The 17,532-nt window shown below is 33.6% G+C and overlaps 1 protein-coding gene and 1 non-coding gene across 4 annotated transcripts in view; both read left to right on the top strand.

The window, feature by feature from the left end:
- Positions 1-17,532, top strand: part of MAP4K3 (mitogen-activated protein kinase kinase kinase kinase 3) — a 183,324-nt gene that overhangs the window by 151,633 nt on the left and 14,159 nt on the right. For all 3 annotated transcript variants that reach the window (XM_061432144.1, XM_061432143.1, XM_061432145.1), the window contains 10 exons: positions 689-731; positions 2,267-2,426; positions 3,291-3,403; positions 6,301-6,342; positions 8,829-8,913; positions 10,335-10,414; positions 11,533-11,593; positions 11,680-11,797; positions 13,397-13,455; positions 14,488-14,591. In XM_061432144.1, the coding sequence (XP_061288128.1) occupies positions 689-731; positions 2,267-2,426; positions 3,291-3,403; positions 6,301-6,342; positions 8,829-8,913; positions 10,335-10,414; positions 11,533-11,593; positions 11,680-11,797; positions 13,397-13,455; positions 14,488-14,591 (865 nt within the window). The remainder of the gene's footprint in view (positions 1-688; positions 732-2,266; positions 2,427-3,290; positions 3,404-6,300; positions 6,343-8,828; positions 8,914-10,334; positions 10,415-11,532; positions 11,594-11,679; positions 11,798-13,396; positions 13,456-14,487; positions 14,592-17,532) is intronic.
- Positions 16,069-16,176, top strand: LOC133257936 (U6 spliceosomal RNA). Its single transcript, XR_009739783.1, has one exon. It is a non-coding gene; the product is annotated as a U6 spliceosomal RNA (small nuclear RNA).

Here is a 17,532-nt window from a genome sequence, read left to right as displayed (position 1 = left end):
CTATGCAACCTTGGGCTGGGTCACTTAACCTCTCTGGGCCTCAGTCTCCTTAGCTGAGAATTTATGCTCAATAATCTTTTTTTTTTTTTTCTAATTTTATTTTATTTTTAAACTTTACATAATTGTATTAGTTTTGCCAAATATCAAAATGAATCCGCCACAGGTATACATGTGTTCCCCATTTAATTTTAGTTCAGTCCTGAGTTGTAATGAATCTCAGTTTCAATCAAGTAAATTCTGCCATTAGTTTCATAGAGCATGTAAATGAAAAAAGCATGAAGCTTTTGATGAGCTTCATCAGAGATATTTCCTAATAGTAGATAAAAATGAAGCTTATATCTTGATATATTTTTATATCATTTTACTGTCTTTCCTTAAACCAATTGATGCTTGTGTTTTTATATTAATTACCTTTTGATTGATATAAATTGGAATTATAGCTATCTTTTCCAGTTTTAATTACTAAATATTATTTGGAAACAAGAAAGCATATAAACTCAGTTATTTCTCAATAATACTTCATTCAGCATAATGTGATTATTTCACAGAATATTTTGGAAAACACTAATCTTAGAAAAAGAAACCTGTATATATAAATCATCTATATTTTTGAAAAATGAATCATATTTTAATAATGATTTATTTGTAAAATGGAGAGTTCTGATTCTAAGTGTTTATGTTTTTATAGTTCAACCATGAAAGCCAAAGTTCCACCTCCTTTGCCACCAAAGGTAAAAAGATTTCTTTTTCAGTGTGAATTGTGTATGTGTATCTTATTGTTCTGCCACTTTAATACTGTATTAGTATTTACTCTGTAGCTTATTTTCACTTGGGATTCACAAAGAAAAATCTTGAAGTTACTAATCATGATATAAGTAGATGATTGTAGTTGTTTTTGTCTTTTTTTTCCAATTTATTTTCCAATTTATTATTTGATGTTAATTCTAAATAATAAGTTCTAGAAATTCATAAATAAAAATGATTATTTCACTTGGGTTAGAAAACTCATGTATTTAATAAGATTTTCTCTCTAAATCTATAATCTACAAGTAACTGATTTCCTGAGAATGGGTAAAAAAGATAGTGACTTACCATTACAGATATTTAATTTTCAGAAGATACTTTTAAATAAAAAATACAAAATAGGACAGTAATTTGAAAATAAAATTTTAGCAACAAAATCTTTTTGTCAAATAAAACAAAGCATCATTAGAAAACTCCCTGGTGATCCTACGGCTAGGACTTGGCACATTCCTTGCAAAGGCCCAGATTCAATCCCTGGTGAGGGAACTAAGGTCCCACAAGCTGTGTGGCATGACCAAAAAAAAAAGGAATCATAAATAATAATCCCAACTGATAGATATTTTATAAGTAAAATAAGTTGATAGATATGGTAATTTAAGTTTATAAGTTCATATGCATAGCAAATTTTAACTATAAAATGAACTGTTTATAAAATGGGTTGTTATTAGGTTTGAAATCAGGAGTTGTAAATGAGAATTGGAGTCCAACCAGTCTAGATATCCAATGTACTACTATATTTTGTTTTCATTTTATACTTTAAAAAAAATCATGATGCACACACATAAGTAATATTGTTTTTTGTTTAGTTTTATAGTTAGAAATATAGAGATCTGAATTTCAAAGAGATAAATATGGCTCAGTCTCCCTAATAAGGGACACATTATAAAAATTTATAAATTCTGCAAACCTTTGGCTGACTGGAGGGTTTTCCATTGTCTACACAGAAAGTCTCTCAGGTATCCTATATTGCTGAGTTTGTGTTCTCTGATTTAATAAAATTTTAATCAGCATCTTCTGTTGAGCGTCTGGAAGATTAAGCATTAGCATTAAAGACTTAAAGTCATCTGGAAGAGACAGTTTAGAGATTAGCCTTGAAAGGAATTGAACTTTGATTAGCCTGCATGTTTAAAATAAAAAGAGACTCATTTAAATTGGAGATCATAAAGACCAGAATATTTTTATTTGGCAGATTTAAGTAGGTAGGCTTGTGAGGAATTAATAGAAAGAGTACAACAAGGTCTTTTTTCTTGAGAAAACATTTTTGTGTACATTTTTAGGATATATATTAAGATTATCTGAATCAGATAGTTGAATATGCTTGAAACTCAATTATTAAACACAGTTTGAAAGCCTGTGATATATAATAATATTTACTTCAGGGAAGATACTTAATATTTTTCATGTTTAATGAAACATGAGCGATTTCTTGTTTAGTCATTGGTCTTTTCTGTATTTTTTTCAGCCTAAGTCCATATTCATACCACAGGAAACTCATTCTACTGAGGATGATAATCAAGGAACAATCAAGAGGTGTCCCACATCAGAGAGCCCAGCAAAGCCATCCCAAGTACCACCTAGGCCACCACCTCCCAGGTTACCGCCTCAGAAGCCTATGGCTTTAGGTAATGAGGAAGAGGGGGTGAAATGAGAGTGTTGCCAGGTTTTCGTAATGTGTGGAGAAAAGTAGAAGGACTCCTTCTTTTAAAAGATGATTTGAAATTCCTTTGAGGAGAAGAGAAGGAAGCAGTGGCTCTAGAGAGATGAAGTTTGCTTTTTGTCTCATAGTTTGAAGTGTTTTTATGATAGGATTACCTGTGACCCAGGCTGAGATATTTTGTCCCTTGCTTCTCATTTCATGTCTAGCCTTCCCTCTTTTGGAGAATTGTTTGTTCCCAATTTGTCATTTATCTATAGAGTGTGGCAACAAAAGAAATTAAACTCTGAACAAACAAGGAAAATGTGTTTTGGTCCTAGGCTACTTCATTTTGAGAAAAAGGAGAAGATGCCTTGTCGAACTTGTTTGTTTTATTTCGTTTAATCATTTTTAGAAAAATTATTGTCCGTATTTGCTAGGTATTTGCCTCCAAATTAATCCTCAAAGGTGCTGTTTTAATACTGTGAAGTGTCTTATGTTTATGCAAAAGAAGCAGTTAAAAAAAAGAGTAGTAATGCTCCTTGGATAACAAACTATAAATTGCCCCTTTCCTGAAAGTAGTTATGTATTCAGTACTTTTTTCTTTTTAGCACAAATATATGTACTTAGATACAACCTGAATTTTAATTTGCCTATATGAAAAAAATAGAGATAAAACTAGAACATCTATATGATTGTTACACTACTAAATATTCTGATTGGGTAATCCCAAATGAAGGCTGAAACTGCCTCAGAGATAATATATTTTTTTCCTACTTGATAATTTTCTGAATGAAAACTTTCATGGAAATTAATCCTTTTTTTTAATATATTTAAACATATCTTATTGAAGGAAATGGGGTGAACTCCTTCCAGCTAAATGGTGAACGAGATGGTTCATTATATCAACAGCAGAATGAATATAGAGGCACTAACCTTTCAAGGAAAGAAAAGAAAGATGTACCAGTAGGTATTTATGTTCATAAGCTCTACTTGTATTTGTTTCCTTTTTGACTATTAAATTAGTTTTGCAATTTTAATTAATGAAACAATAGCAATTATATATTTTATAATTAGTATATTTATATTTTATTATGTTAATAATAGGTTGTTTAAATCTTGAAAAAAATGACTTTGCAGTGGTAAACATGAATGAAGGCTTTCTACTCTTCAAATTATTTAGGCCAATTGGTTATATTGCATATTATAAAATGTGGGCTTCTACATATGGGTAAACACTTAATATTTTTGTGATTGTTGAGAAATATTATTCTCATTGAAGAAAATGATTCTTATACACTCCTTTTATCGTCTCAAGAACTTATGGAAGGAAAGCCATACCTTCTACCTTAGGACAAATTTCTGTCACATAATTTGTGATGTTACTACTTTTACCAAAGAAAATAGCGAACAAGGAAGAAAAATTAAGGTTATTTCTAGTAGATATAAGATACCACTTCAGGAAAGATGAAATTAGCCTTAGCAACTGTTCCTATTAGAAAAATTAGATAAAACACTATGACATAACTACCAGAACATCAATAGAATTTATCAAGGAGATTAAGAATTTGTAAAGAATTTACACTTAATCATCAGAAGACATTCTATGATGTCCATCATCATAGAGCTTAACAACAAAAAAAATCCTTAAAATTCCCAATTCAGCAGATGTCAACAGATCGTAAGTCAGTATTTTGGGGGAATTTTTTGTGTATACTAGTTTTTTTATTGTTCTAGAAATTCATAGACCATTTAATATTTTTATGTGCATATAGCTATAATAACTTTGTACACTAAACACATTGCTAGAGGTTTTTGTACTGTATCTGTTATTTTATAAGATTTCACTATAGCATGTGACATACCATTTTTATGATTCATTTAAAGCATTTGACTGGCGTTATGCATTGTAATTTGTGAAACTTAGGACATTTTTAACAAAAGTGAAATGTCTTTTAGAAATCATAGGGTTTATGTAGTCTCTCCAACTGAGAAGTGCCATTTTCATTTCATCAGCTTAAATTTTAGCAATCCTTCTAATGTAGTAGTTTAAAAATTCAGCTTAATGACTGTACAGTATAATAACCTTTGAGAAATGAGTACTTTTTAAAATTTATATATTTTAAATTCACTTTTTCTATCACCTTATTAGGATAAGGAACTAGTAGTTAAACTAACAGTCTCAGTAATTCTAAAATAAGTGTGTCATGACTGTATCATAGGATAAATAGTATCCATGGTATATTGCAATGTGATTACAGTTTGTGCAGCTTCTTGAAATTATTTACAACCACTTCTGTCAGTACTTAAATTAAATCCGACAGTTATAACATTTAGAGCTCCCTAATTAAAAATGTTTTGCTAAAATAGATGATATATGATAATTTAGGGACATCTATATAAAATTATGTACATAAATTATTTGCAGAATGAAAAAAAATGATCAGAAATTGATGGCAGTATGTACATCCTCATAAACATATCTCCAAAGTAAAATTTCATAGTCTTAATTTTAGAAATGTCTAAAAGTTACTCATATAAATAGTACTATATAGAATATTTCATTTGTTTCATGTATATGAAATCAGTTAATAGTAGCTTTAAATTTTTATCTCATTTAAATAATTCTGATTTATATTAAACTGAGAAAAATTTATAATGTCATGCCTTAAAATGCTGTTATTAAGATTAAAAGAAACTAGACTATCAGAAGCTTATGTTTAAATTATAATCTCTCCCAAGGAGATTCTTTCTCCAGGGATAAATCATAAAATTGAAAATGATTTATTCTCCAGGGGTAAATCATACACCCCAGGAATGTAGCCCCTTGGCAAAATATCTGGAACTCTTGAGGATGTTGTCACAGATGACTGATGTGATTGTTTTTGCTCTCCTTACATTATCATTATACTCTGACCAATGATTTATGCATTTGAGCCCATCAGAGTTTAAAACTTCAGTGGACAAAGCACTTGGTAAATGAGGTTAAAAATCTACAGACTAGGAGAAAACATTTGTAATATATAGCAGTAAAGTATTTAAGTCTAATTTATATAAACAGCTCCAAAAAATAAATAACTCAGTTTAAAAAAAAAAAAAGCAAGGCAGGGAGGGGAGAATTCACAGAAGAGGAAATACAATTAGCCAGTAAACATTTCTTTAAAAAGGTTCTCAACCTTCCTAGCTGTCAGAGGCATGCAAGTTAATGAGAAACAAAGGGGAAAATTTTTTTAGTCCTGTAAAAACTGTTATCAGTTTGATAACATTGTCTGTGAGACTGTGAAGAACCAAGACTCATACATTGCTGATGGGAGTGATACAAAATGGGCACTTGGAAAGGCAGTTTAGCAGTGAGTATCCACTAAAGTGCAAAAGCTACAGACCCCGTGTTCCAGTGTTTTCACTTCTCACAGCATATTCTTGAAAAAAACCATTCACACATTGTGTAGTAAAGGATACGCGAGGATGATGATTTCCACATTGCTGTTGTAGTAAAAAATAGAAAATAATCTACACATCCAACAACAGGAAGTAGCTAAAGTTTGTTATATTCATACTGTGCTGCAGTTAAAGCCAATGGCAAACAGGTCTGGAAGGATATACAAATACCTGAGTATTTTGTAATGTAATATAATTGCCTAGAGAAAGATTTGGAAGGGTACACAATAAACCATGTGGAGGGGGCAGGTTCTAGGACTAAGTGGACTGTGAAAGGATATAGGGATCTTCAATATTACCTATAATGTTTTGTTTGACAAAGAAATGTATTCATGTATTTTATTGGGACAACACATGAGTTTGAAATAATAGTGTTGATATACCAAACAAAAAGAAGTATAATCATGCATCTGTTCTTTTTCTAGAAGCCTATTAGTAATGGCCTACCCCCAACACCTAAAGTGCATGTAAGTATAAATATCAAATAGGCTAAGTTTTCAAACTCAATACAATGACATATAATTTCTTGAGTACGTGCCTTTGGTTGGATTTTTTTGCCTCTTTGAAAGAACCCCCATTATATTGAAAAAAATCTTAGAAGTTGCTAATATAAATACTAATTGGTTATATTTGAAAAGTATAGCTTTTCAAAAGAATTATGATATATTATATATTTTATAACTTCTTTATTTGAAAATTACTAATGTTCTGTACATATTTTTGAAGGAATGTGAAAAACGCAGAGTTACCAAAAACAGAATTTTAGAACTAAAAGGAGCATTGAAGGAGCATCTGGCCCTAACTTTATTTTGTCCATGGGTAAAACTGAGACCCTTTGGATCCAGTTTGGGTCCAGAATCCTGTTTGCTTAAAAACATGGAGAACTCATGGCTCCTGACTCCTTTTCTCTCTTCAGTCCCCAAGTCTGGGGAAGGAGCATTCAGCTCCTTTGGAAGCTGACCCAGTGGGAGCATGGGGTCACAGAGTTGGACATGACTGAGTGACTATCACTCACTCACTCAAAACTGAGACCCAAAGATACTAGTCACCAAAATCACAAACCGCCACCCAGCTCTAACCAGAACTAAAACTAGACCTTAGATGTCTGTATTATAGTCCTTGTCATTTTTTATATCTATCTATCTATATATATATATACCATGCTGTCTTTTTTAGGATTAAAATTATATTGTGCTCAGTTGTGTCAGACTCTTTGCAACCCCATGGACTGTAGCCTGCCAGGCTCCTCTGTCCGTGGAATTCTCCAGGCAAGAAGACTGGAGTGGGTTACCATTTCCTTCTCCAGGGGATTTTCCCAACCCAGGGATCAAACCCATGGCTCCTGCATTGGCAGGTGGATTATTTATCACTGAGCCACCAGGGAACCCCTTAAAATTATATTAACTCAGTTTAATTTTAGTTAAATATGGATAGAACTACATTTTGCTGATCTCAGTCTATAGCCTGAAACTTCATATAACACTAGTTTAGAAAGGGTCCATAGTTTTTCTAGTTTGTAACCTCTCAAGTCTACTTTTTAGCCCTTTTACTTTTCAACTCTACTATTAGTATAAAAATCTGACTAATTATACCTCATCTTACAAAAAGAAGTTTTGAGTGTAAAGGGTTTCCAAGTCTAGGAGATACATATGTACGAAGGGGGTGAAATTTATTGTTGGCCTACAGGATGAAACTCCTTTATCGGGTATGCAGTTGACAGGGAAGAACTAATAACTGTGGATCAACTGTAGAAGTTAGCTTTAGGTTGGGACTGGTTTGATTGTTTTGTACCTCATTCTGTCATTTAGATTTTTAGGAGTTTCGCAGTACCTTAACATAGGAATTTGAGGTACCTATCTTAAAGGACAATCATCAGGATTAGTTAAGTGATAGAATTTCCGCCCTACACCATAGGGACGTGTCTTATTGGCCTTCTGCCATGCACTGGTATTGCCAGGCTGTTGTTCTTATTGGAGAACTAAAATATTAAAAATACTGGTTGCTCGGTTTCTATACATAAAAGGGAAATTTTAAGATCAAATATTTTGATTATTTTGTGTTAATAATTTTAATCCACTGTAGTCAACAATAATCACTCATTGTATTGTCTCTGTGTTTGTGAAGAAAATATTTCTGCTGTAAAATGATGCACAGTAGAATTCCCTGGTGGTCCATTGTAGGACAAGGTGCTTTCACCGCCGTGGGCCTAGGTTTGATCCCTGGTTGGGAAACTAAGATCTCACAAGCTCTGTGGCATGGCCAGAAGAAAAAAGAAATGACCACAGTGCCGTTCTTCTGATCAAATGCTTCTGTATCCTTTTTCCCCTCCAAGTTATTTATTCTAACCAGAACAGTCATTTCAAAATTAACATCTTACTCTTTGAAGATCAAAAAACATTCAAATGAGTGATATTATATTTCATTATAAGATATTTATTATCTGAAAAGTTTGTAAATGAGCTTGATAAATAAATATTAGCATCAAAGAATAAAGCTTTTTGTTGACTTCCTCCAAGGAGAATAATCAGATCGCTCAATTTTTTTTTTTTTTTTTGTAAAGTGCATCTCTCTGTTTTGAGATTAAAGTACATATATGAGTTTCAAATCAACTGTACCTCTTCCACTTTGTAATATGATATTCAGTGATTAATACTAGTTTTAGGCTCATGAAACCAAGTAAGAAAATTTTCACCTTTGTAGAGAGATTATGGTTTTCCTTATCAGAGAATATTGTATTAGTCTTAATGTGGGATATGTAAGTAATACTTCTATAAGCAAATTATTGTGCAGAATTAATTGCTATTACTGCTTTATTTGAGAAGATAGGAAGAATAAAGTGACTTTTAAGTAAAATCATATCTAACAGTCCTTGTGCCTGGAACCTCCTTGATATCACTGTAAGGCAAGTGAGTAGGACTTGATAGATTCATTTAGTTATTTTTTGTTTTTCCAGATGGGTGCCTGTTTTTCAAAGGTTTTTAATGGATGTCCCTTGAAAATTCACTGTGCAACATCATGGATAAATCCAGACACAAGAGGTAGTACTATCTGTTTTTATCTTTCTGATTGCTTGGTGTTTTCATGAGGCTAGAACAGCACTCAGTTTTAATCACTTTATGCATATCTTTCTGAAAAATAAATTTATTATAATTAAAAAAACATTCAAGGTAAATATGTTTCTTTTGTTATTAGCAGTGTTTGAGGTGACACAGGATATTAAAATTTTACTGTATAGTCACCACGAGAAGGCAGTGGCACCCCACTCCAGGACTCTTGCCTGGAAAATTCCATGGACGGAGAAGCCTGGTGGGCTGCAGTCCATGGGGTCACGAAGAGTCAGACACAACTGAGCGACTTCACTTTCACTTTTCACTTTCATGCATTGGAGAAGGAAATGGCAACCCACTCCAGTGTTCTTGCCTGGAGACTCCCCGGGACGGCGGAGCCTGGTGGGCTGCTGTCTATGGGCTCGCACAGCGTCGGACACGACTGAAGCGACTCAGCAGCAGCAGCACCATATCAATATATTGAAACCATACACTCTGTGCCATCTCTCTGTATAAAGATGTACATAGATACACATGTACACACATGTGCACATGCTTGATGTCTCTTACACACACACACAGGTTTGCTAAATCTTTTAAATAGCCAAGATGTGGGTACTTTTATTTCACAGGTAAAGAAAACAGCACTCAGAGAGGCTCGTTGTTTCACAGTCGGTAGTAGAGCTGCAGTTTGAACCCCGTTCAGTCCTGTCTGAGCACAAAGTTTAATTTCCCAGTACTAACCCTAAACACTGGGCAGTTGAGGAATGCTCTTGACACTCTAAGTTGTTTGTAGGATGCTTCAGCTTAGTCTGGAGAAGTTCTTCACCTACTTTTTGATATGATCATAAAATGTGATCGAACAGGACCATGACCAGACTTGTAACGTCTTCTAGAAGATACTGAACACCCTAGCAGGTATCCAAGTTTAGTTAACCTTTTAAAGAGGCAGTAGTCAGATCTTGGTTTTTTGATGCTATGCTTATAACAGACCATCTGCAAAAATATTTTGAGTTTTCATCAACTTTTCCTGGATTACATTCTATGTGTCATTTGCACGTGATCCTCTCCAAGAGGGAATTTAGAAAAGGAGTTGCAGATTCTCTTATCAGTCCTTAGCACTCTGCAATGAATGAGGAGTCCTAACATGCCATTCTTCAGAACCTGTTCTAAAAGTTTTCTTCAGTGCTTTGAGGCTGATAACTGCATATAAATCAATTCTTTGAGCTACAGTTTCTAACTACTTACTTGCATTAAAATAAGAAATACTGCTTTATAGACGATAGCAATTCTTTTTTCATATGTTAATGCATATATATATATATATACACACACACTAAATGTTAGATTATATAAGTCTTTTGTAAAAGAATTTTATACATCAAAATCAGTGGATTATTTTGTCATTTCAGATCAGTACTTGATATTTGGTGCTGAAGAGGGGATTTATACCTTGAATCTCAACGAACTTCATGAAACATCAATGGAACAGGTATGTTACTCTGTGTTTCTCCCTTTAAAAAAAATATTCTTAATTTATTATACCTAGACATTAAATAAGGAATAAGTTTCAGTGCTGTGATTTGCTGCTGTCTCTTGTTTAGAAAACCTTCCTAGAGCATGTCCTGTTTACTCAGTGCTGGAGACGTACTCAAATTTTCCACAGTTTGTTGTGATCCACACAGTGATTATTCACAGGAGTAGTGCTCACTTTCAAGTGGCTCATGATCTAACAGAGAAAATAGACCTATAAACCAGTAACCGCAACATATTGTACTTCCAGTTAGATGTCACACTAGGAGTGAGTATAAAGTGTAACCCCCAGAGGTGGTTATCACTAGCACCACCTGTGGAGAGAAGAGGAGAGACATTTAAGATGGACCATAAATGATGGTGAATAGAAGGTTGACAGACAGACAAGAGAAACAAACTGCATGACACGAGTAGGGAACTATGAATGGTCAGTTCAGCTAGAGTACAGAATGAGCATAGAATAATAACAATAAATGAAGGTGGGTGAGTAAGCAGGTGCCACACCCCAGAGCTTTGTGTACCATGCTGATGATCAGTAATGAATTCTGTATATATGTCCTTTATGATTTATAGGTTTTCAGCATTTTCTCTCAGCCTTTTTTCCTCCATACCTAGTGTTTCCATACTCTTATGTTTTACGACACCGTGATCTTTTTTCCTCTCTTCTGCTCCAGAAGCCAGGCATGTCCATATGCCCAGATAAGACCATTTTTTGGAAGTACACAGGAGAGTTTTAATTACTGAAAACTCAAGAACCAAAATAAAGGAATAGACATTGTCTGAAAATGTCCTTTTCCTCATCTAGTTTGAGATTACATAGTCTGTACCATAAGGAGAATAGAGCTAATCATATAATGTAGGAACTTAGATAATGAAATTACACTAATTTATTTTTCTTCCATATAAATATGTATATGTAGCATCTTGTTTTAAATACCTTATAAAATGATTTTCTATTAAAAATAAATTTCTTTTTAAAAACTGGCCTAATGATATGACAGCTACATGGTTAATATGTGAATATTTACACTGCCGTTACCTATTATTCTCTGTAAACTTTGTGCTTTTTTTTATCAGCTATTTCCCCGAAGGTGTACATGGTTGTATGTAATGAACAATTGCTTACTGTCAATATCTGGTAAGTCTTTTAGTTTTTAAAAACCTTACAGTTGTTGTTCCTATTTATGTTATCAGCTTTTGTGACACCTTTATTTTTCTCTACAGGTAAAGCTTCTCAGCTTTATTCTCATAATTTACCAGGGCTTTTTGATTATGCAAGACAAATGCAAAAGTTACCCGTTTCTATTCCAGCACACAAACTTCCTGACAGAATACTGCCAAGGTAATTGTACATTTAATTATGTTTTCATCCTTAGAGATAATATGTGAATGCATTTATTAAAAAAAAATAGATATACTACAGAAATTGAAAAAAGCTCTCAGCTTGGGTTTGTAGAAATCATATGTAATGAAGAAAACTGTAAAAAGTAACATATTTTCAGAAGTGTCTATCATATTCTAAAATTTTCTACTTTATACTTTTCCACTTATATCAAACATTTTCTTTCTGAACTGTTTTTCTACAATGTTAAAACTAATTTTTTTTTCCTCTAATTTGCTTGTAACTTTATATCACATATAGTGCTTTTGACTTACTTGTGTCAATTTGAATGAATTGAATTTTTTTCAAAGTAGTTTCTAAACTTAGAAAATTTAAGTGACTTATTAATTGAAGATTTTTATAAGAAGATACTTATAAATTTAGGTGTTTTGTTTTTCTACTTACAGGGATTTTTAATTATGTTTACTCCTCTGTTTAGTCATTATTATTATTTTGGTTATTATTATATTGGACCTTATTTGTTAAGTAAAAGTCTTCTGAGTCTGGTATAAATTGTACTTTACAATACTTCTGTAATGTAACCATTCTTCCTTTACAGTATTAGTTGTAAAGCAACTAATATAGAACCTTAACTTTTAAGTACTTTAAAAATTTGTCGTTAATTACTGAGTTTACAGTATAGCTAAGATTTGCCACTTTGCGCACAAAAGCTTTTTAAAAATTAACTTTTCAAAGGAAATCCTTTTAAAATATACTGCAAGCATTTCCGTCTTCTTAAAATAGATTACACTGAGTTTAACTGTGTCTTTTCATGATGAATTAATTAGTTGTGATAATGAACTTGATTTATTATGTTTGTACTATAGTATCTATAGTTGGACTTAAGGGTATCAGGAAGTTTCTTTCTTCGTATATAGTTTATATGCCCCATTTTTTCTCCCAGCTGCCACTTTCTGCTATTGTTTTTCTGCCTCCTTAGAGCATGACTCCATTCTGCTTTCTAACTTGATAAATCTTAAATTCCTGTGGGCATGGAAACTGACCACCAAGCTTTAAAGTCATATACAGCTCCCAAACAGTGGAAGGCACATAAACTTTAATGTATTAACTTTTGGATACCGTTTTTATCAGAACAGAGTCCTGTTCTTTTCCCAATTTGTGGCTCGTCTTTTTACTTTCTCAGCTCTGTCTTTTGGTAAACTAAAGTTAATAATTTACTAAATACATTCAACGAATTGAATGCCACTCATAGTTTGAGGTGCTATGGATACATCAGTGAAAAAACAAAATCTAAGTTTATTATTATTTTCCTGTATAATCTATTTTTGCATTTTTAAAAGTAATCCTGTGGTCATATTCTTCAAAAATCTATATATTTTATAGTTTTGTTTTTTCATATTTAAATTCTTTATCCATTTGGAATTGATTAGAGAGGGGTTGAGAAAGGTATCCAGTTTATTCTTGTTTTTAATAGATAACCCATTATGTCCGGACCAGTTTTTAAACAACTCATCTTTTCTCCACTGTTCTATAACAGTAGTATTTTCATATACTAACTTCACCTACATGTATTATATATTCATTTCCATTTCCATTTAGGAAATTTGCTGTATCAGCAAAAATCCCTGAAACCAAGTGGTGTCAGAAGTGTTGTGTTGGTAAGTAAACCATCCAAATTCACACAGCTCTCCTGTTCTGCAGAGTGGATAAGAGGATGCTGTGAGGCCCATTTTTCAATCTAGTATAAAACCGTAGTACTCCAGAATATCCTGCCAGTAATAGTTTACTTTTCTCCCTTAAGTAAAATAAATGTATTGCCCATTCTATTTTCATGTAAACTAAACCTAATGTAGAACTTTGCACACATAGTTGTTTCCCAAATAATTTATTGACTAAATAAATGGAGAATGATGTTATTACAGCACGTTACCATACCCTGTTCTCTAAGGGGCCTGTTACTAATCATTCACCATTCTGCTTAGTAATGGCTTTTGAGACTGCATTTATTCACTCAGTATACTTGTTATTTACTCTCATACCTTTAATACATGAAACTTAACGCTTGTGATGTGCAAGTCAGAGTCTCCTTTTCACATACCGCAAGCCTTAAAGTCCTCCTCAACCCCTGTAACAATTAGCTGGTTGATTCGTATCTAGGAAAAGCAAAAAATTGTTTTCTTTCCTCCCTTAAAAACCTCTGAGGCAATTCAGCTTTTTTATTTGTAAACCTGTATCGTGATTAATGTCTCCATCTAGTGAGGACCAAGGCAGTACTGCCTCTGATAAGTACTACCAAGAGCACCCCAAATCACCCTAAATGTGCTACAGCTATCCATGTGGGAACATTTCCCCAAATCTGCTTTAAACCTTTCTTCAGGATCTTGCTGTCTCAGTTAATCTCTCTGATACCATAAGACCTAAAGTTCTTCTGCTACCGTAAGACCTAAAGTTCTTCTTCCCACCCCCTGGCCCCATAATAACCAGCAGTTTTTGAGCATACAAATAAAAATCCTGGAAGTGATGAGAGTTTTGCACTCCTATCTGAAACAGTATTTCTTTTTCACTCTGCAATCAAATTAACAAATTGAACTGGCCTCCACCTTTCGTTTGTTTATTTTTGGAGCAGGCAGCTATTACTGTAAAAACTTTGCATTATAAGAAAACTTACATATACTTTTTTGCCTTGACAGTGAGAAATCCTTACACAGGCCATAAATACCTATGTGGGGCACTTCAAACTAGCATTGTTCTATTAGAATGGGTTGAACCAATGCAGAAATTTATGTTAATTAAGGTAAGCATGAATGTCAGCCTACATCATTTTTTATATAAAAGCTTATCAGTTTTCCTCTTCTTTCAAGAAAACTTTTTTTTTTTCCAATTAATTCTCAAGACAATGTAATGATTTTGGATTATATGGCAGAGTGGTGAAAATCTGCCTAATTATTTTTAAAAAACTCCATTGGCCTGATAGAAGTTTTAAAAGAGACTAGATAGATAGTTCAGGGATGTGACAGTGGAAGTCTGAAATACTGGATCGCATACACAGTCTGATATCAAGAACAGGAGGTACTAAGAGAGCAGTAAAATTTTGTCTGAATATGTTCTCTGGTTGACCTGTTCCACTGTAGCAGAGGGACAGTCTACAGATTGGCATTTGGCTTAAAAAGTCAAGGAATAACCATCATGAAGGGGAAATAATTTGTTTGGAATATCTGCCATCCTGTTAATTCACCTAGGCCTTCCCATGGATCGATTTTTGTGCCTTTGTGTCTCTAGAATCTTAACAAAAAAAACATTTTTTGGCTGTGCCACATGGCATGGGGATTTCAGTTCCCTGGCCAGGGATCAAACCTGTGCCCCTTGCAGGGGAAGCGTGGAGTCTTAACTACTGGGCTGCCAGGGAGGTCCCTCTAATGAATATTTTTTAAAACATTTAATATTACTCAACTGAAATTTAAATTTAGAGGAAAAGCTAACTGAAAATGTATGAAGTGCTGACTCTGTCACTCCAAGGAAATACCAGATGAATTTTTTATGCTGTTTTCCTCGCTATTTTGTATAGATTAACTAGTATTTCATGAGCATTTGCTATCTCCATAGAAATTGGGATCAAAATAGTTGGAGTGGATTCTTCCTAAATTACGTAATATAGAATTAAGATGTTTAAAGTATTGGCTTCCTGTTATTTAAAATTTTATGAGTGACTAGGGAATCTAGTTTTAATTTTCACATCAGTATTTATTAACCTCACAATTAACTAGGACTAAAGAAATGAAATAAAGAGTTTCAAGAATTTACCACCCATTGAAGTAATATTTCCACAAATTCACTGAAACAAAAATTCTTTAAACAAAAAGCTGAAAGGGAAAATAACCTTATAAATTGTGCAAAACAGAACTTCTGAACCCAGCCCATTTCTGTCCACCTGGTTTTGTTCTAAATTTCTCTTTGTTCTTATCTGTTTGACAAAAGCACAGCATATCCTAGATGGAGTGGTAAAGTGTATATAATTATTTTTCTGCAGCCCTTCCCTTCCCTGTCTTTATCCTTAGTCTGTTACAGTATGTCCTTCCTATTCCTTTCTTTACTAACCTCTATCAAAATGAAAAATAGTTCATTACATCAGTTGTTCACGGATACTAATAGTTTGATTAAACCTTAGTATGAATGAATTTCATGTGTTACCCGATATGTTAAACTATTTATCTTAATACATAGTGAAAGATTCTCTCTATTAAAGGAACTTTTTGTATTAAGAATGTACAGGTGCTTGCTTCGATAACACATATACTATTACTAAAATTGGAACAATACAGAGATTAGCATGGCCCCTGCACAAGGATGACATGCAAAGTCATGAAGCATTCCATATTTTTGTGATGTAATTATCCTCCAATTAAAAATAAATATACAAAAAAGAGCATGCAAGAGAGAATATATATTTTGACGGCATGGGAAGCTTAAAAATTACCCATGCATGTTTTCTTTTTTCTGGGTACCAGGGAGCTTGGTGCTGACTGATGAGGCCTGTTGCCAGGATTCTAGGATGTTAGCCTTACATACAGTTCTACTTGTAGGCCTCCTTTAAGACTTCTCACTCTTCCCACTTTCCTTAAACTCCCTGAGCAACATGCACTTTACTGTCTTTCATCTAAACCCAATTCTCCTTTCTTTGTCTCTCTGCTTTGAAATTTCTCTTGAGTGTATTTTGTTTCTATATTTGATACTATCTCAATTAGTATTTATGATGTTTCTATACTATAAGTCTTACCAGATGTATTCAAAAACATTCTTATGTTTTCTGTATTCTTACTCTTCATGACATTTTCTAAGTTTTTGCTTCACTACACTGTTTTATTTTCAATATAAATAAAAGTCATAAATTGAGGCAGATATTCATGTACTTATTACAAATCAGGTACAGTGCTATTTAATTAGACAGATAAAAATGAGTAAGAGAGAAGGTGTGGAGAAAAGGGAACGCTCTTGCACTGTTGGTGGAAATGTAAACTGATACAGCCACTATGGAAGACGGTATGGAGATTTCCTTAAAAAACTAGGAATAAAACCACCATGTGTCCCATCAATCCCACTTCAGGCATATACCCTGAGGAAACCAGGGTTGAAAAAGACACATGTATACCATTGTTCATTGCAGCACTATTTACAATAGCTAGAACATGGAAGCAACCTAGCTGTCCATGGACAGATGAATGGATAAAGAAGTTGTGGTACATATCAGTTCAGTTCAGTTCAGTTCAGTCACTCAGTCGTGTCTGACTCTTTGCGACCCCATGAATTGCAGCACGCCAGGCCTCCCTGTCCATCACCAACTCCCAGAGTTCACTCAAACTCATTTCCATCGAGTCAGTGATGCCATCCAGCCATCTCATCCTCTGTCGTCCCCTTCTCCTCCTGCCCCCAATCCCTCCCAGCATCAGAGTCTTTTCCAGTGAATCAACTCTTTGCATGAGGTGGCCAAAGTACTGGAGTTTCAGCTTTAGCATCATTCCTTCCAGAGAACACCCAGGACTGATCTACACATTGGAATATTACTCAGGCATAAAAAGGAACACATTTGAGTCAGTTCTGATGAGGTGGATAAACCTAGAACCTATTATACAGAATGAAGTGAGTCAGAAAGAGAAAGAGAAATATATTCTAACACATATACAGAATCTAGAAGAATGGTACTGAAGAACTTATTTAGAGGGCAGCAATGGAGAAACAGA

The sequence above is a fragment of the Bos javanicus genome, chromosome 11 (genome assembly GCF_032452875.1).
Source record: "Bos javanicus breed banteng chromosome 11, ARS-OSU_banteng_1.0, whole genome shotgun sequence".
Taxonomy (NCBI): domain Eukaryota; kingdom Metazoa; phylum Chordata; class Mammalia; order Artiodactyla; family Bovidae; genus Bos; species Bos javanicus.
Note: the sequence above shows the minus strand (reverse complement) of the source record. Positions and strands in the feature narration are given on the sequence as shown.